The sequence below is a fragment of the Acanthaster planci genome, linkage group LG10 (genome assembly GCF_054643075.1).
Source record: "Acanthaster planci isolate LZ-2023a linkage group LG10, COTS_SCS, whole genome shotgun sequence".
Classification (NCBI taxonomy): Eukaryota; Metazoa; Echinodermata; class Asteroidea; order Valvatida; family Acanthasteridae; genus Acanthaster; species Acanthaster planci.
In genome coordinates, this window is record NC_141786.1 from 13,133,709 (window position 1) to 13,154,773 (window position 21,065).

At 42.0% G+C, this 21,065-nt stretch overlaps 1 protein-coding gene across 2 annotated transcripts in view; it reads left to right on the forward strand.

The window, feature by feature from the left end:
- Nucleotides 1-207: 207 nt before the first annotated feature.
- Nucleotides 208-21,065, forward strand: part of LOC110990783 (nicastrin-like) — a 93,551-nt gene continuing 72,693 nt past the window's right edge. The window contains exons 1-4 of one of the 2 annotated variants that reach the window (XM_087142531.1): nucleotides 208-329; nucleotides 4,211-4,309; nucleotides 6,845-6,968; nucleotides 20,927-21,057. In XM_087142531.1, the coding sequence (XP_086998657.1) occupies nucleotides 4,234-4,309; nucleotides 6,845-6,968; nucleotides 20,927-21,057 (331 nt within the window). In that variant the 5' untranslated portion in view covers nucleotides 208-329; nucleotides 4,211-4,233. Of the gene's footprint in view, nucleotides 330-805; nucleotides 1,043-4,210; nucleotides 4,310-6,844; nucleotides 6,969-20,926; nucleotides 21,058-21,065 lie in introns of those variants that run through there. The other variant, XM_087142530.1, reaches the window with a different exon arrangement.

A 21,065-nucleotide genomic window follows, 5' to 3' on the forward strand; every position in this document is an offset into this window, starting at 1 on the left:
GAGTTAGCACGGAGTATATACCAAAGATCGTATTGCGCCGAAGGCGCAAGATGGATAACTCTGCCTAAAAGATGTAATTACCATTAACGTCATTTGAGCAAGCTATACACCTGCGCAGTTCACAGTAATGCTTTGGCGCAGGCTCAACAGGTACACGTGCCTGCCGCGGCGCCTGCGCCTATGCATTAATGTGCTTGGCGCACGCGTATTGCTTGCTCAAATGGCGCCTATGTGATTACAACGTTTTACGTGTGTTCACGGTGAAGTTCGCCATCTTACGTCGTATTGGGATCCCTCTGTCCTGCAAGATTCCCAAGACGTTTGTGAGAGTAAGTAAAAACTCCTTGTTCGAGGGCGCTCTTCGACAGAAATGAAACAACTATCGATCACTGACGTCGTGGGCCAAGACTAACTTCAGCCTAGACTCATAAACGACAATTTCGTCGGGACCTGTTTACGGGTATACCTTCAGCCCGGCCGTTTTCCAATACTCAACTTCGTCTCCGTTGAGGCTTCGTGTAGGAGTCCAATCCTCGAATGTGGGCCTGAAGCGTTTAACTTAATTTAGAGTACTGTAATGTTTGGCTCTTTTGCATCTTAGTTGATATTTTGTGCCACTATCAGACTTACTATTGTGCTTATAACTTCGAAGTCAGGAAGTAAATAAAACAGTTGAAGCATGAAATGGAGCCCCAGTCGAGTAATGGAAAACGGGTTTTAATCGTTGGGTAGTCAGAATCATCGGGTCTGGTATCCAGACTAACGCATGCGCTACATGTGCCGTAAACACACCAACAAACCGTACAACATACTAATTGTAATTTGTGATTCCGGAAGAGTTCTGAGTAACTCGTGCTAATGTTGGAAGGCCTTCTGTCTGCCTTGTTCAAGTTGTGGGCCTTAGTGTAATCTGTTCATTTTGCTCTGCCTTTGATTTAACTTTAGTACAATTCCGTTTTTGAATCGAACTTTGTAGCGATGATTGGATTTGCTTTAAAGCTGGAAATTATTGTTCTTGCCTTGGCCTTGTTTGTTACCATGGGTAAGTGAAGTCTAATTTTTTCACGTTAACCATGTTAACGTGAAACTTTGACGATCATAGTTCCTTCGTATATTTATCTTACATGAACATGTACGCGCTATTAAGACTGTGTAGAGCCTTGTAATTTGAAAATCTGGGGACTTGGTGAATGGGTGTGGACAAATATGGTGGCAGTTTGTTTAGGAACGTACATGTAAAGTAAACTGTATAGCAAACTGATTATAATAATGCCATTAGACTTAGAGTATTGTGAAAAAGTCCATATCCCTAACGTACATGTATGTCTTGCACTTCTTTGTGGTTTATTGACCTTTGGGGTCTTGATTCGTATTTGGTGTGGTTGAATACCACTGAGAATAAGCATGAGGGAACCTCGAATATCAGGCGGTTAATTCATATACATGTACACAACATTGTAGATTAATTCACTCACCTTTCACTGGACACTCATTGATGGACACTGTGAAATTGTAACTATCATGGAAAGAGGGCAAAAACAGAGTTAGAAATTAATGTCTCTCCAACGCAATCTTGAGCGAATGAAGTTATCCAAATTTTTGAGCTGACGAAAGTTCCTGGGTTATGGAGTCATAATACATGTACAGTGTACATTTAGGTCTACACTTGTGTATGTAAAATGAAATCAACTTGTTTTGCACTGGCAGGATTTACATGTAGAGTGTATTTTCTTTTTATTACCTGTATTTGAATTGGTGCATAGTTTTGCTCATAAAATTATTATTTTTTCTAATTTGTTTTTAAGTTCTCTTGATAAGCAAGTAATAGCCCTTGTAAACGTTGCATCTTCACTTGACCAATTTTTTTTATATCACTTGATCTGTTCATGTTTACAGCGTGACATGCATTGTCAGGGCTTGTTTTTTGGGGTTTTCAGGGTTCTGCCCAGGATGATTTTAGTGCCGGCAGGACTATCTAAGCGGAGCGCCACCATCGGTTGGCGCATAGCGTACCAGAAAATTTTTGGTATCTAAAAGCCCCCAGATGGCCAGAAACAGCACTTTCTGGGTGTTTTCAGCTGTGTATACACAGCGTAGAATTAGGGATCTCATGTCTGAAATTTCTGAAATTTAATAAAAGAATTGAAAATTTGTAATTTTGGTCAACTAGGATGAGGTGATAATTTTAGACGGGCAGTTGAATTAGAAAAAAAGAGTAGAAATAAATATTGATTTTATTCTGTAAATCCCTTAAATATTGAATTAATTTCTATCTTTATGATGCCCATAATTTTCATTGCTATTCAAATTATTTTTCATTTTTTTTGTGTGTTGAAAATAAGGCGAAACATGCAAAATTTTGGCGGAATATTTTCCTTATTTTCTTTGTACGAAAGTTCGTACAGTATGCATATGGGATAACGACATTCATAAATGTGTGCAGGGATTTTCTGAACAGTCATTTTAAAGTCTACATGAACATAATGTAGATTGGCCATTTGCTTTTCTGACACATCTGGCCATGTGTCACGTGCATACTGAGCGCGTGTATCTTGCCATATGGAACTCGTTTACAGAAAAGGCAAAATCATGCTGTTACTTTTGAATAAAAAAATTGCGGAGTTAATATTTTCACCGTGGGATAAACAACAATTAACGAATGTGGCGCGATCGTTGGTTTAAAAAACTATTGTAGTGATCGTTTTATGCAACATCGAGCAGAAAATACTTGCACCGAATGTTGCTAACCGTGGTCGGCGCGGCGAAAAACAGTCACGGTCGATTGTCAGTTTTGCAAGTACATGTAAAATTGTTTTTCTGCCAGATTTTTAAGTGTTTAAACGAAGTGTGAATGGGGTCATTTGCAATTTTGTCTTTCTGAAAGTTAAGCCAAATTTTCTTTTCAAGTTGTGGAACTGGGTAAAATGCGGAACTGGACAAACAACGCTGTACATCATGGAGAGGGGGTTTTCCGATCTTCGCGCACTGAGAGCGTTGCATATGCAAGCCTATGTATGGCCTTCCAACCAATGGAAAGATTTGTTACGCACTATGTACACATGCATTGTGCGTAACAAAGCTTCCTATTGGTTCATGTTAATATTTGGTCCAGATATGTTGCATATGCACGTACGTGGGTGCGCAGACAATATGCATGGCAGTGCAAAGTGAAATTTACGAAGAAATTTTACGGTTTCTTCACGATCTTCATATCTTCACGATCGATCCCTCGACCAAGATGCTATTTTATTTGGGTTCTTATCTGGAATACGTGCCGGTCGGAAAAGTTTATTTGGCAGATTGTGGCGATCTCAGAACAGGGAGCAGTTAGGCTGTGAATGCTAAAACTTGTTCCACATGTAGGTACATGTACATGTGGTTTGTTTGATCATGTTGATGGTGTGTGCATCTAAGTGTTCCTGGTGTGCCGAAATATGGTGCCTTGTGAACACCCAGAGCAATGGGTCGAATACATATACATGTAGGTCTCCACAAGGATTTTACGAAACTGATAATGGAAATTGCTCAAAAAGGAGAAATTTTTAATTTATACATAAGAATCTGTTGAAAATTGAAGTGTTTCATATAAGGGAAATTCCGTCGAAATTTCAGTCCAGGAGAGTGATTCATGTTGAAATGGGAGCATTTTGAAAACATCGTTTCACGCGCAACCTAATTAGTACTGGAGAACAAAGTCATGTCTCCACAAAGATACAAATTTCTGAAAGAGTGTGCTGAGACTAAACGTTCTTTGAAAAACCAGCTGGCATGTACGGATTGTACATGTAAGTTGCATGTGCCGGTGCAAGTTACATGTACATGTACCTACCAAGTAGCACTTACATGTACATGTAGACTTTCTTCTATAAATTTAGTAAGTCAAATCTACCCAGTATAGAAACGGGTGCTTGCCTAGTATGTCACGTTGACATTTACAGGGGAAGTTTTGTAGGTTAAATTTGGGTGATAAATTTTTCCTTATTAAAGCCAGTCAAGCTACACATTGCCACCTGTCCATGTACATGTATCATGCACATACAAAAATATGTACATGTACATGTATGGTTGGGTACATACACTGTACAGGTACTTGTATGGTAGGTGTACACGTACAGTAACACTGCTGTCTTGATGCCAGAAAACTATGATGAACATGTATACTGTACTGTAAAATATTGATATTTACAATTTGTATATTTTCGGTTTGCAGCTTGTGCAAGAAAGACACGTGACATGATCTACACCGATGTGACTGGTTTTTCTTCATGTGTCAGGAGGTTCAATGCTACTCACCAAATCGGATGCTCCAGTATGTACACATCACTATCAGTTACTGTTTTCCAGATGCTCTCCCCGTACTGCCTAAAACTTAAACAAGTTTTTTTCAGATATGTACAGTACATGGTCACATAAAATAATGTTAACAAGTGTTCCTTATTACACTGTATGTACCATGCAGTACATGTACAGGTGCATGTACATTATGTGTCGAGTTCGGTCGGTCCGTTCTTGACACGGGTTTCGTGTTCTCGCGCTTGAACGGCGGGAACACGACCCAAGAACACTGTTCTTGGAACAGAATCACACACCCTCTCCTCGTCAGGATTTTACACGAACACACGGAAAAACGCGTGAGATTTCATTTTTGGACAGCCGCAAAAGTATCGATATGGCTTTAAAAAGCCGAAGACAATAGAAAGTTTTGCAAAATTTACATTAATAATTTTCCATGACAGAAATGAATTTTTAAATGGAAAATAAGTTAGCCCAGTTATCCAACATTAACTCTCGAAGAATGCACAAGGACGCTGCCGTGTTTACAATTACGGTATGGTAGGCCTAGGCTAAAAAGTGGCAATTATATCGTCTTGTAAACATTGAGAATCAGTGCTTCACATTTCAAAACACAGAAAAGTGTGAACTGTTATTCAGGAATGTGAACAAAATACACAATATTGGCAATACTTTTATTCAATCTGGGGAAATTCGTGCTAGGCGGCAGAGTTTATTTCGGACCTACATGTACACTCTGGGCACAAATTTTCAGTGCTGGGCCGGCCTGCCCAGCGCCGCCCACCATGGCTAGAACACTGTCAAACACATACATATACATGTACATTTAGCACCCAACCTGGACTTTGTGTGTGCATTCCTTCACTAGCCCTGGTTGTGTAGAACATTATCATGATCTGGACTAACTCTTCAGGATTAATAAACATTAAGTGGATCACATGCGTATTTCAGAAGCAACATGCACTCATGTATTTTGCATGTCACACAAGCATAAATCTGTGTTACACATGAACACATCCACTAAATTAAATCTTTCAAATAGTGGGATATTTAAACTGCACATTACAAGGGATAAGGTTGCACAATGTACATGGACATGTACTGTATGTAAGGAACCAACGTGGCATGACAAGATCGTACCAATGGGAATGAGGTTGTAACTATGTAACTATTAATTATAATGCTGGTTTCATAAAATGAATCTCAACATAAAAGACAACCACCGGGCATTTGTGCGTAATTTGAATAGGCTTTGGAATGCCTGTGGATGTCACAGGATATGAACATTTTTGTAAACCCAAAAATAGCTGTCAGGAAAGTAGTGATCAACACTAGCCTGCCTTTACGGCTACAGATTTTCTTCAGGGTTGTCTCCCTTAGCCTTGCCCAAACCAATACATGTAGCAAACCACAAGGCAGGGCAGCTGGGGAAAGATACTATTTAACCCCTTCTTGACGGGAATTTCTTTCTGAAAGCCGACTCCAAGAATTCCAGCCTCGCTTGGCCACAAAGGCCACCTGCCAAACCGCAAATTCTCGGTTTGTGGCCCAGCGTTCTCTGCATGTTTTGAATTACACGGTGAAAAGGCTGATTGTTCGGTGGCATGCGGCTCTACTCAAGCTTCCACATTCCTGTTGCCTCTTTTCAAAGTGGGGGACTATTGTGAAGCTGGTGATTATGATACAAATTCGGTCTTTTCATTTCTGGGCTCCACACAAAGACCAATTACCATGTACACAAGAGCCAGGGTCTGCCTTCTTTCACCGTGTTTGCTCAAGCGTGGGTTGAGAATAATAGCTGAAAAGCGGGCTGAGGATCTCAATTTTTACGGCGTGTTTTAACGCGTCCCGGCATGAAGGGGTTAACCCATAACTGGGGTAGTGGTTCACAAGGCGCCAGGGCATGTCAACCATACATGTACATGTACCTTTAGGGACCACTAGAGCTCCGAGATCCCTTGCAGTTCAGCCTGGGGTCGCAAGATGCCCAGTGACCATCATGTATACAATATAAGTTGCCATGAGGAGGCACTGCAAAAGTCTTCATGGTGGAGAGGCTACATGTATACATATACTGGGAGGGGAGACTTACCGGTACATGTACAGTGTATGCACTCAGCTTCCTTTTCACCCCAGATACATGTACATGTATGCCAGAATGGGACAAGCCAGTGGCAGCAGCTGGTGGTAGAGAGTTGGTTATGCATTGCTAACTAATGTACAAGTACAATGTACATGCATGTACATGTACACTACTGCACTAGACGTGTCACACACACCCTATGGAGATTTCCACCAACACACATTTTACTAGTCATACCGTTAAGGAAATAAATGTGCATTCAAGACCTATTTAAGTGATCACTCTGGGCAAATGAAAAGAGAGTGTCAACACAGGGATTCAACAGTTCTGCCTGACTTTTTGTCCAAACATTCAGCATAAACCTTTGCACAAAAATTCTTTATTAAAATCCTTACACATCAAATTCAGTTCATACTAGTTTTGTTGTTGCTGTTATGGATTGTTTGATAACTGGTCTATGTAATGCAGGTGATTTTCGTGGTAATACTGGTGTGATTCACTACATGGCCAATTCCTCTGATGTTCAGTGGCTGCTTGATGTTGGTCCCCATCAGCCATACATTCCTCTTTTGGAACCACAAGTGTTTGTTCTGTAAGTACAGTACATGCAAATGTTTACCTGTTGCTTGACATTAACTAATTTGGAAAGTATTCAGTTGCAGAGCTGTGTGTGATCAGTTGTGAGATTTTTCAGCTACACGTACTTATGCACATGCCAAAAGCGTGTAGCAGAGGGTGGAACTATGTAAATTTTTAGGGGGGCCATTTTGTGCATGGGGAGGGAGTTATGTCTTTTTTTTTTAATGTAACAATTTATCTAAAGGAAACTAAATGTAGAAAATTAATATACATGTACTTCTCAGAAACTGGTAAAACCTTATCTTGGAATTTGATGTTGCAATACTAAGATGCACTGTAAAAGCAGTACATGTATGTTTGAGTGAAGTACACGTTCACGTAATTTGTACTTGTAATTATTGAATCCATTCACAGCCACAGCTACATGTACTTAGGCATGCTACTGCTGGCCAGATCTACATGTAATCAGAGATCTACAGATATCAGATTGGAAGACATTGATTCAAAGTACTTTACGTGTACAGTGCATGGCAGTGTTCTCCCTAAATGTAACTGAAAATTATAGCAGAGCGGCACATAATGCAAGCGTGGAGCTTGAAGCCATTACGGCATGGGGCCCCGGAAAATTTTGAATTCTACGTGTACATGTACATAAATGCTGGTGCAATCTGGTTTTCAGCTGTACTGCAAGCAATCAGTGACTATCCCCCATGCTGCACAGTTGATGAACCCATTATGTACGTCACATACATGTACATGTACATACTGTACATGTACATTTCTGTTATGCCCGTGTAGTTGAATTCGCACTGTACATGCATGCACTTGCATTGTAACTTAAACTGAGAAAACTATGCGTTTATTTTTTGGCCAATTTACTACTAAAAACCGGGAAACTCCAATAGTCCTTTTTCTTAAAGGTACATTAGATGCAAGCGTTTATACATGTAGAACTGTTACAGTAAGTACATGTACATTGTACATGTACATACAAGAAAAAAGGATTTGGAATCACACATACAAAATGATGTATCACCCTTTATTTTTGGTCAATTTTTGGGCTCTTGTGAATTTTTACAAACTGTTCTAAAATGTTGAGGTTCCATACGGAAATCTTGCTGGCTAGAAATTTCTTTTCTAGATGTTTTCTGAAACAAAAAGAAGCTTACATGTACATTTCACCTGAATTTGTTTGATAATGTAGAACGAATGTCACGGGTCAGGACAGGGTAGTGCAGTTTTGCACTTCATTGTGGTGAGTCCGCCAGTGTTTTATGACCGGATGCTCCAAGGGAAACAGACAACAGACCAGAAATAATCAATCGTCAATCACACTAGTATTCAGTTTTAACTTCACTGTAATATTTGTTAACTTATCTCCAGATCGCAAAAAAAAAGATGACAAAGTTACCCCAATAAGGTTCTGATACAAAAGACAATTCCCCAAAGATAGGTTTCTCTAATAAATTCCCCAGACTTAGTAAATTCCTAATCTAAATTCCCCGGACTTAGTAAATTCCTAATCTAAATTCCCCGGACTTAGTAAATTCCTAATCTAAATTCCCCGGATGCCGGTCGGGACCGCCCTCGCTCTACACAGTGGCTGCGTGCACAAGAAAAAGTACAACATGACATGAGCATGCAGTACGGTACACATACATGTATGGTCGCACATGTAACGAACGGTCGATCACATGTGATGAACACACATGTGATAGCTAGAATTGTTGACAGGATTTTTGGGCACAAAATATCTCATTTAGGAGACGCCCAATTGGCTGGACAGTCAACCAGCAATCGTAGGGAGGGTGAATGCACTCTCCCAACCTCAAGATTACAACAACAATGGCATATGTGAGAAACAAAAAGCAGAAAAATAGGCCCAATTAAAAACGCTTGTCTCACCATTCGGTGTCAGCCAGAAAAGGAACGAGCGTTCGTCCGGCGTACGTGGAAGACACATTTCCCTATAATATTCATACGCTAGAACAATACCAAAAATGTTGCAAAATGAAGATGCGCAAGTTTAGACCCAATATTAATTATTGAAATTTTTGGAGGTTAATTACCTTTACATTGGCACGTAAATGATAGATTCCAACGAGACTTTATTACAATATAATTGGACTAAATTGCGTAAGGGCGACAGGTCCTTGGGCGGCTATTCGCCTTCCAGAAGTTTCCAGAAGACAACACTACGGTGTCCCTGAAAAGGCTACCGACCCTCACAACTTCCCTGCTTGGAAACCATGCGCCCTCGAATGGTTTTCTTTTTAATTAACATCATCATAAGAACAGTAATGTTAATAACAAATGAAGTAAGATAGATAACCTCACATGTTAATATAAGCACAATCACTTAAGAACAAACCAGAGAAAATCCCAAGGCTTCTTCAGTGTCTTTCATACACATACATGTTGAAAACTTTGGAAAAAAGTACATAATGGGTGGGTTCAACCCAGACATTATATCTAAATGGTCTCCAAATGAGTCACTCAAAAGCTGGGAAGGCCCTGTCTCATAATGAGCAAGACTTCTGAGCAGCTCAAAGAAGCTAAACATAATTTCCAAAATGCAATATACATTGCCCTCAAATGGCAAACAGTGTGTAAACATGTAAGTTATCCCCATTTACGATCACATAAAGTCAATAACCGAGTACACGAATTGGCACTGCATAGAAAATAGAACAAATAAGAGTGTAAACTACAGCAGTAAAGACCATTATGATTTATCTGTCTGGAACCCCAACTGTTAGTTTTAGCTAATTAGACTCAACTGTACGTACTATCAAAATTGTACATGAGAAAATACTCTACAGTTCAAGTACATGTACAGTGTACTTGTTTGAAAAGAAATTGAACGCACTCTGATACTTGTAATCAATGTCTACAATGAAGAGTCTGATCACCCTTTGACAATCAAAATTCACAATGTTTCAGTCAAGAATCACTTCGATTTACAACAATTACATCAATTCACAGACAAAAGTTGGTTATAGAGCTTACGATCAGATGATGAGATTAGGTTCAAAGTTTACACTGCCCAACTGCCCCCTTGATTCCACGACAATAGTTAACCATGCCCTCTTGATTGAGATGACAGCCATCAATGAGGTACTTAGGGTGATTTATTCTTCTCTGGGCGTATGTTTTAGCATTTGGATATCCTTCCAAGGCCCGATCAAGCAACAAATTAAATCGTCTGGCCCTATGATTGAAAGTCGAGCAAGCCACCTGCCCTCGTTGGGAGATGGCTGATCTCTGAATTACAGATAGGAAAATAATATGTTGTGGTGTAACCCCGAGTGGAGCAAGTGAATCAACGAATCTTAGTGCCATTTGGACAACCTTCTCTGGAGTGTTCTCTTGGTTACACAAATCATTTGTGCCCAAATCAACAATGAGAATGTCAACGGATTTTTCCTTCATTTTCCCAACATAATGGGGTAGAGAGTCAAACATTCGTGCATATGTCAACCCAGGATAACCATCAACAAAAATGCTACATCGATCATCCAGTCCCAAGAAAGACAAGACAGAAACACCACTATGCCGTTCCCTGACATGGCGCAAGAGGCGGGCTGGAAATGAGTGCCCAAATAAAATCACTGATATTTTGCCTGACATAGCCCAGGAGGAAACTTGGCAGTTATTGTTTTCTGTGTACTCCACAATACAACCGCACTCTAGCAAGATTACGAGCAAAATTGTCTTAATATGTGATTAAGGGTGGAGACCTCAAATACGAGAAGCAAGCAAGCAGCTGATGGAATCCCGTCTGGACTCTATAATCCAAAAAAACCGAATGTGGGATGGCCAACAGGTGGGAGTCCTCCCAGCAACTATAAACAACAATACAAAAAGCAAGAAACAAATGGAAAATGGTAAGAGATGGCACAAGGCCTGTCCTGCAATAATGATTAAGGCAGGCAAATCTCCTCTCCAACTATCCTACATAATAAGCTGAGATTTATCAGCTTTAAATCTACTTGTACATCCTAATAATTAGATACTACGCACAATAAAGAACCAGCACAGGGCCGGCACATGGCCTGTCCTGCAACGAGTGAGCAAGCAAATCTCCATGCTGGCTACACAGGCCTAAGGGAAGGGATTTGAAACTTTCAAACCCAACAGTTACATATAATACATTATAGTCAGGTAATGGCATTAGGCCAGCAACCGGAACGCTTCTGTCGAAGACAGTCGGCTTGTCTTAGGACAGTTTCAGGTGCAGGTAACGGAGCGGGACCCAGGGTACTTGGTGATGAAGCACTGGTCTTCATTGATGTGTTGCGAGGGGGTCCACTTATACATGTATCTTTCTTTGTTAGGGCATCCTCCACCACAGGTGTGTGTGAAGAAGGCTGTGAGCTTGGAGTGGTACTATCAGGACAGGGTATGACTGTCCATTCATACTCATCGGAGGAAGAATTACCTTCAGCCTCACTCTCGTCATTACCCTCAACGAAGGGTAGGTTGAGAGGGGGCATACCCAAATTAGACCCAACAGACTCCCCCCTAGGATCAAGGACTAACATCTTCCGATTGACCCACTGCAGAGCACCCCTATCAAATGGCCTGACCGCATACAGACTCCCCTCTTCATTACGCTTCACCACGATATGCTGCAATTCACCATAAGTGTTTGCTAACTTGTGTCTATCTGTGAACGCGCACTCCTTCAACAGTACCCGGCTACCAACAGGGAGGGGGCTTGTGTGCACGCGCTTGTCGTAACGATGCTTGCTCGCCTGTGCTGCTTTCAGCAGGCGCTGCTTTGCTAACCCATGTGCTTCTTGGATGAGTTTAGCCTGTCGCTCCACAATGCTTTCATCCCAGTTGGAATGAGTACGGTTTATTAGTTGATCTAGTGGCACCGTTGGCTCACGGCCAAACATAACTGTGTATGGGGTGAATCCGGTCACGCTGTGTGGCGTGGAGTTGTATATGAAAACCAAATGGGGAAGCAAATCTGGCCATTGACTACGGTTCTTGCGATCAAGTGATTTGATTAACCCACAGAGTGTCTTGTTAAAACGCTCGGTTTGAGCGTTTCCTTGAGGATGATATGGGGTTGTCCTCGTCTTGCGAACTCCATACAATTTGCACAATTCCTGAATGACATTGCCAGGTTTCGGCCTCTGTCCGAATGCAATTGCATTGGGACCCCGTACCGAACAAACCAATGGTCCCTCAATGCTCGGGCCACTGTGGATGCTTTCTGATCCCTGCAGGGCACTGTTACTGCAAACTTTGTGAAGGAGTCCGTCATGACGAGGACATCCTCGATATTGCCTCGTCCCTTGTCAAGTTTGAGAAAATCGATCGCTAACCACTCTAAGGGTTGAAAGGACAACAGATGTTGCAAGGGTGCTCGTACAGTAGGGGTAGGAGTCTTGGTGATAGTACAATGATAGCAAAGGCGAATATGTTCGCGAATGTAGGTATTCATGCCCGGCCAGAAACATCGCCTCTTCAAGAAGGATAAAGTTCTCCCAACCCCCTGATGTCCCCACTGATCATGGGCCGCCTCTACTAGGGTGTTGCGAAGAGACTTTGGAACTAAGAGTTGCTCTATTTGCCCAAGACCAGGTTCATCCACAACCCGATACAGCACACCATTATGTTCAGCCAGATGAGGCCACTCCTTAACCCATCCCTTCACTTCAGTGGTAAAAAGGCCAGGGTCAAAGCCCTCTTGCCCAGGCTCCAAACGTCTGTCCCACAGGACCCAGACTTTCCCTAGGGCATCATCCTTCTTTTGCAAAGAAGTCAAGTCACTGAAAGAAAAGGACGGCAATACTGAAGGTGTGACACCGGGCAAATCACCCGTGTCCACAGGAGAACAAAGCTCATCTCCCTGAACAGCCTGTAGGTGTGCAGGAATAGGGGGGCTCAGAGTTACTGGTTCAAATAACTCAGCCACCTCCACAACATCTTCTGGGGGGTTCCGACTAAGGGCATCGGCGCACTTATTCGTACGGCCAGAGCGGTATCTGATTTCCAACTCGAAGGGGGCAAGTTGCGCAACCCAGCGCTGCTCGGTTGCTCCTAGTTTGGCAGTTTGAATATGTGCTACAGGATTATTATCGGTCCAAACTACGGTTTTCCTCCCCAAAAGGTACTCTTTGAACTTCTCAGACACCGCCCACTTAAGGGCGAGTAGCTCCAGTTTGAAACTAGAAAAGTCACTATAGTTACGCTCTGCCCCTCGCAACCCCCTACTGGCATATGCCACCAGGTGAAGGTTGCCACTCTCATTGTACTGAGACAGGCCCCAAGGCCTTTCATGGATGCATCTATCTCGAGAACAAAATCCCTATCAAAACGAGGGAATGCAAGCACCAGGGCCTCACAAAGAGCACACTTAAGGGTCTCAAAGGCTTTATTGGCCTCTGCTGACCATTCAAATGGTCCAGCATACTTCCCTGCTTGTTCCTGTGACTTAACACTCAGTTTGTGCAAAGGTGCAGCGATGGACGAAAACCCCTTCACGTATCGCCTATAAAAGAGGCGAGGCCTAAAAAGGACCTCAGCTGACTGGAACTGGAGGGGATTGGCTAATCTCTAACTCTAGCAACCTTCTCTGGGTCGACTGCAATGCCCTTATCACTCACCACATGCCCTAAGTGTGAGATCGACGTCTGGAAGAGCTTGCACTTTGATCCCTTTAACTTCAAACCGTTTTCCTTTATGCGCGAGAACACCCTGTCAAGCCTGACTAGGTGTTCCTCAAAGGTCTCAGAGAATACGAGGACGTCATCCAAATACAGGATGACTTCGGATAAGTTAAGGTCTCCGAAAATGAGCTCCATCACTCGTTGGAAGGTGCTGGGGCTATTTGTCAGACCTTGAGGCAAGCGAAGAAATTCATACAGGCCCCAGGGGACCCGGAAAGCTGTCTTTGGAATGGAGCTGGGATGCAAGGACACCTGAAAATATCCATGCGTCAAATCTAGTGATGAGAAATACCGGGACCCACCAAGGGCCTCAAGGGTTTCCTCTATTCTTGGTAGAGGGAAATCATCCTTGTGTGTTTTTGCATTGAGGCATCTGTAGTCTATACAGAGCCGTAACTGTCCGTTCTTTTTCTTGACTAAGACCACTGGGCTTGCATAGGAACTAGTCGACCTCCGAATGATATTTCTGTCTAACAAGTCTTGCAACATTTGCTTAACCTCGGTTATTTGGCAAGGCACCATCCTCCTGTAGGGGAGGTTCACAGGCCTATCATTGGTGAGCTTAATTTCGTGGGGGATAAGGTTACAATACCCCAAATCTAATGGACTCGACGAAAAGGCATCATTATGTCTCTGGATTAGCCTAGCTGCCTCAACAGCTTCACTGTTGCTAAGGTTTTTCAAACTTAAACCAGGGGGCAAGAGAAATTCTTCCCCATCGGGAAATACAAATGGCTCCCTAGGTTTATCCAAAGTCTCTCCCAGAGGGACTTCCTCAGACTTCTGTTTAGGAGATTCAATGCTAACCTCAGCAAAGTCAGTATCAATAGATACAGTACTCTGCACAGAGACAGTAATCTCATCGCTACCAGGATTCACTACAATCTTTTCAGTTGACCTCACCAAGGTAGCGGTGGCTACCTTGACATTACGGGGTATCAACACTGGTTCAAAGCCAGTGTTGATGATAACCAACATGATTGTGAGGTACTGTCAGCATGATGAACACCTTCAAGTACGTAACAAGACCAGCATGGCTCATCATTACATGTATCCATTACAGGATCATCCTTATGACATGGGCAAAGAGGGCAAGCATGTAACAACAAGGGGCCCCTGTCTGGGCTCACATGCGCCGCACCCCTAACTACATCACAACTAACAATCTTAGCTGACTCTGGGGGATGGATGCACTCTCTTGTATCCTCACATCATAAGTACGGTGATCCTTATCAGCATCCTTGTCATAACCTACACAACAGTTCTCAACTGATCGAACACATCTCAATGCCAGATCCCAATCTGACCCTGGTTGTACATTGGCTATACACCCTTGGTGGTGAGCAATCATCCGTAACACATTACAACCCAGCAATATTGGGTACTTTTCCCTACGTGGATTGGGTTCTCCAGTGGATGCACAGTTAGTAACAAGGAAACTTGCAGTTAGCTCCTGTCCAAATATCCTGATCTGTGTTCTTAAATAGCCCTTGACAGGTATTTCCAGGTCATTTGCTCCTCTCAGATTTATAAATGTCCCTACATTGCCTAACTTCCCTACAACCTGCTCTAAGTGTTGATGATAAAATTTGAAAGACAGGAGCGAAGTCTCTGCCCCAGTATCAAGGATGCAATCTACCGTTTTACCCCCGATGCATATTTTAGCAGTAGGACTTTTGGCAAGGAGCTCGCGACAAAGAGTGTGTACACCCTATCACCCCCGGTTTGCTCATACATGTATGTGTGGGTATCAGAAGTGGGCACCTCGCTGCCCTCTGCCACAGCGCCCTCTATGACAGAGGGGGAGCCTTTCCCGAACTTGACTGCAATGCTGGCTGCGGATTTGAATTTGGTTTTCCTGTCTCAGAACTACCACTGTGACTAGTATTTCGGGCCTCATCGTTTTGGCGTTTGTAGCAAGTCTCAATTACATGGCCACGTTTCTTACAGTAAGTGCATCGTGGTACTGGCCTACTAGATTGCTTTGGCTCCTCTATGTGTACAGCGAGCCTGTTTACTGCTGCACTCAAGTCAGCGATTGCCTTACTTGTTTGCCCTTGGTTTGAAAGCACACCTTCCATGACCTTAAGGAGTTGAGCCTGACCATTCACTAAAGTGTCTAAGGCTTTCTGGGTTGCACCCCCTGCAACTACCTTATCAACCACCATTGGTTCAATGTCACGGCAAGGACTCCCATCAACATCATCCAAATCCTGGAAAAGCCGGACCGCCAAATCGCGAAATTCGAAAAATGAAACTGCAGGGTTATCCATCTATAACCGACGCAGCTCACTACGCAAACCTGGCCTAGCAGCACCCTTTACAAATTGCTCCCTAAGAGCCTTCTCGCGGAGATGCGCAAGAGCTTCAGCCTCCTGAGGATCAGCAGCTGCTGCCTCGACACGGTTATAAAACATCATCAACGCACGCCCAAAGTCAGACAATGATTCACCCTCCAACTGGGTGCGCGCATAAAATGCAGAGTTAAGAGACTGCACCGATTCCCGCGAGCCAAATCTAGTGTTCAGAACTTTGACCAGCTTTTCCCAATCTTGGCGTGTATCATCGGGACTGCAAAAAATTTCCTCCCTGGCTACCCCAGCCAAGTGGTCAAGGGCAGCTGCTACTTTCTCAGCATTGTTTAGCCCCAACTGCCGACAATAAGCCTCCACCTCATACAGCCATTCCCCCAATGTAGGTTCCCCGGCCCTCCTGGGTTGACCATAAAATTTTGATAATTTAGCTGTTGGCACCCGTTGGTATTTTAAGCCCTGGAGGGCACCAGCCAGTGTTTCTGCTAAGGCCTTCTGGGATTCTGCAATGATTTCTCCTACATTTGGATTTGCCATATCTGGGTTTGCCATGTCTGGGGCAGGGGACCAGTCAAGCAATAAGGAAAAATATGAAAATATTAAACTAGTCTTGCCCAAGTTACACACAAGATATGATTCTCAGTAGGGCTAGAGTAATCCAAACATGTATGGCTCACGGTTAAAAGAAAATCTAAACGATAACACTGCCTGTGCTACCCTATGGTTGTCTCATACAAAACTAGAAGGAAGCATATGTGCTCAATGCGAAGCATCGACTACAAAAATGCTCTGACAGTATATTAAATACTAAGGGTGGGGAAAACTAAGTACGATATCCCACACACAATTAGTATACTGCAATAAGGCACAAATACCAGTAAAAAAGCATCAGTCGGAAAAAGTGCCGCAGCACCAAAAATCCTCCTGGAAGACAACACAGAAAGCAATCAGCAGGAACAACAATGTTGGCAACACGATGTGCCACGTCTGGCTTGAACATGCAGAATTCTTGCTTGCCACTGTACTTAATTCAAGAGCATCTATAACGGTGACGCAGAGTAACATGCAGCACGCAGGATAGTGTTGTCCACGTTCACGACTAATCACCAAGAGAAACCAGCCAGCGCCCGGGGAATGTTATTTCAAGAATCAACAGGTCAGAAAAACACTAAATTACCATGTACACGGATCAACTGTAATGCTGTTATACCCCTAGAGCATCCTGTCTACGACGCCAGAATGTCACGGGTCAGGACAGGGTAGTGCAGTTTTGCACTTCGTTGTGGTAAGTCCGCCAGTGTTTTATGACCGGATGCTCCAAGGGAAACAGACAACAGACCAGAAATAATCAATCGTCAATCACACTAGTATTCAGTTTTAACTTCACTGTAATATTTGTTGACTTTCTCCAGATCACCAAAAAAAAGATGACAAAGTTACCCCAATAAGGTTCTGATACAAAAGACAATTCCCCAAAGATAAGTTTCTCTAATAAATTCCCCGGACTTAGTAAATTCCTAATCTAAATTCCCCGGACTTAGTAAATTCCTAATCTAAATTCCCCAGACTTAGTAAATTCCTAATCTAAATTCCCCGGACGCCGGTCGGGACCGCCCTCGCTCTACACAGTGGCTGCGTACACAAGAAAAAGCACAACATGACATGAGCATGCAGTACGGTACACATATGGTCGCACATGTAACGAACGGTCAATCACATGTGATGAACACACATGTGATCGCTAGAATTGTTGACAGGATTTTTGGGCACAAAATATCTCATTTAGGAGACGCCCAATTGGCTGGACAGTCAACCAGCAATCGTAGGGAGGGTGAATGCACTCTCCCAACCTCAAGATTACAACAACAATGGCATATGTGAGAAACAAAAAGCAGAAAAATAGGCCCAATTAAAAACGCTTGTCTCACCATTCGGTGTCAGCCAGAAAAGGAGCGAGCGTTCGTCCGGCGTACGTGGAAGACACATTTCCCTATAATATTCATACGCTAGAACAATACCAAAAATGTTGCAAAATGAAGACGCGCAAGTTTAGACCCAATATTAATTATTGAAAATTTTTGGAGGTTAATTACCTTTACATTGGCACGTAAATGATAGATTCCAACGAGACTTTATTACAATATAATTGGACTAAATTGCGTAAAGGCGACAGGCCCTTGGGCGGCAATTCGCCTTCCAGAAGTTTCCAGAAGACAACACTACGGTGTCCCTGAAAAGGCTACCGACCCTCACACAAATAAGAAGTAATTTAGAAGCAGAAGAAAAGACATTTTATTTCAAGCGATCTGGATCTAGGAAATATGGAGAAATACATGTACATGTAGGAAATTGGCTGTTTTTTCTGAGGAAAAAACCAACGCATTTGAGGTACTGAACTTGTATTGATTCTTGACGCTTCAAAATGAAAATGCTGTTACCGGTAGATTGGAACCAGTTTTGCGCTTTTCTATTGTAAACAGCATCTGGCTTTGATCACCAACGGTGTGCTGAATAATGGCAAACTGAACATGTTCGTTCCATAAAGTGCAGTCGACTTCTTTGCATAAATTGTGCAGATGGTGGGAATAGGGAAAATCCAATAGAAAACATAGCAGGGTGATGAGAATTTTGGCAGGGCGGCAAAACTTTGTGGGACGGTCTAAACTTTTGGCAGGGCGGCCTGCCCTGCTTTTGTAAAACCCCTCATGGAGAACACTGCAAGGCATATGCTTCCAAACAGAAACCAAATGGCACTCTACATACATGTATCATTTATCAAGAGTGTCAAAAGAGTGACTTTGGTCAATTCAAGGGCAATTTGCATCTTCATATATTAGAATAATTAGACAGACTGCATCGAACATTTTCTTTCTAAGTGAAAATCAAAGGGAGTTGGACTTATTTAAATGTACTATACATATATACATGTACATGTACCGGTACATGCACCAGATAACTTAAAGCAAACGTTTCTCAATGGGCCAAATTGGTACATGTATTGCAAAAAGCCAAGGTTTTTCGGGAACAAAGCACATGTGTGAGTCAGCATATTTATTTACATGTACGTGTACATGTATTTCATTTTATTTTACCAGGGTAGCCCCATCAGATATAAAAGAACTGCTCTCCCTTTGGGCCCTAGATTAAGTTTTACAAAATACAATGTGTACATTGAAATAAACATGATACATTTTAAATGTACGGTATGTGACATCAAAATATGATATAAAAACCAGGAATTACAGTATAATATTGATTTAAAAAACAAATAAGTAGACCAAAATTTGATAATGAATGCATTAAAACTAATTAAATAATGAGAAAGTTGATAACGCAATCAATTACCCATTTTTAAAAGGGAAATTCTTATACCCATTGGTTCTGAAACCCACAGTTCAGATAAAAATTGCTATGTGCACCACTGACTGAATTTACTACGCCAAAAAAACAAACGAAATATTAAATTATTTATTTTGCCCAATAAAGTGTCTCAAAATCCTTATGATTGTTGGTTTGTTTCACAGCAGAGCCAATTTATTTCCAATAGAGTGAAATGATTTTTTCACTGCAGTGGTGTGGGGTCTAGGAGCCTGAGGACATACATGTACATGTACCGTATATTATTCCCAACTGCGTTTCTGATTAAATGTACATGTACACGTACATGTATCTCATTAGCTCAAATAAACTTACAAGAAAGGTACACGTACATGTGCATACATATGTACATGTATTTCAGAGCATCGTTATTAATCCCACCAGTCTATTTGGGGGACCTAATTAAATCTAGCATACATGTACATGTACAATTCCCCAGTTGGAAATGTGTAGTCGACACCCAAAAGCAGAAAGCTGCGCTAACAGGACAGACCTTTGTGCCCGCATGTACATGTACATGTAGTTGTTCCTCAATAAATTTGTACTGGGCATGCGCTCTTAATTGGAATACTGGACTGGCTCAACCAATTGTTGGAAATACACTGTATGGTGATATATTCAAGAACTTCAACCAAGAATGTATGAACTTGACTTTATTGGGAACACTATCTTTTTTATGGTTAACACTCTCAGTGCTCAATGTTCACTATGTTCTTGTACATGTACTGTGGAAGCAGAGGGTGTACATGTGTACTGTCTTGGCTGATTTCAAGGTCAAACAGCCAAACAAGGCCTTTTTAGCTTGTTATAGTTGAGCTCTGAAGACAAATGACCCTGTGTTCGATTTGGATGCTTCCATATTTATTTGAACAGATAAAATCAGAGAAAACATGTTTTCCTTTGAGTTGTTCTTTAAGATGAAGGTCTGGGTATTCCTATACCGATCTCATTACTCTGTGATGTACGAGTCTGTTGCCACTGTACATGTATGGGAACATGATTGCTCTCGCTTATGTATGCCACACAAGTTATGTTATGTCTCTTACTCCTTCATTTTGGAAGAAATCTCACAATTATTTTGACCAGCTAAGAGTAAGATTTTAGGTTTATGCATCTTAGAGATTAATGTATAATATTGTACATTTTCTACATGTCTTCCAAACTCCTCATTTTAATGCATTAGGGCTGCAGTGATGCTAGTTTACACATGAATCTTCATGTATGCCTGTTGTACCCTTTGCTCCGTTACGTCATCAACCCTACACAAACACAAAATTTACCTCACATGTTTCCAAAATTGGCCCAGTTGGTTGGGAACAGAAAGTGCCTCTTACATTTATTTCTGTTGTGTTAATTTTCGGAAGATAATTTCATTGTATTCTGGTTTCTGGGTAGCCAATACAGTACCTCCAAATCCTAGATGTTGCAATATTAATATTATAAGCCTTTTCCCTACCTTTTTAAGCATGCAGTTGCTCGCAATTGATGGCGACTTTATGATATACATGATGCACTTGCATGAAGGCTTAAGAACTACATGTACTTTGAGTTTTTGGTGTAATCTTAAAACGGACTGGAATGTGCTTTTTCTCCAGCCACATTGTAAATAAACTGATGAAGTCTGGAAAGATATCGGGCATCATGGTGATTAACATCAATTCAAGTAAGGTCATTGATGAGGACTTCTTCTTCTCTCCTGATCTCAAATGCCCAAATGACAATTTTGGTAAGTAC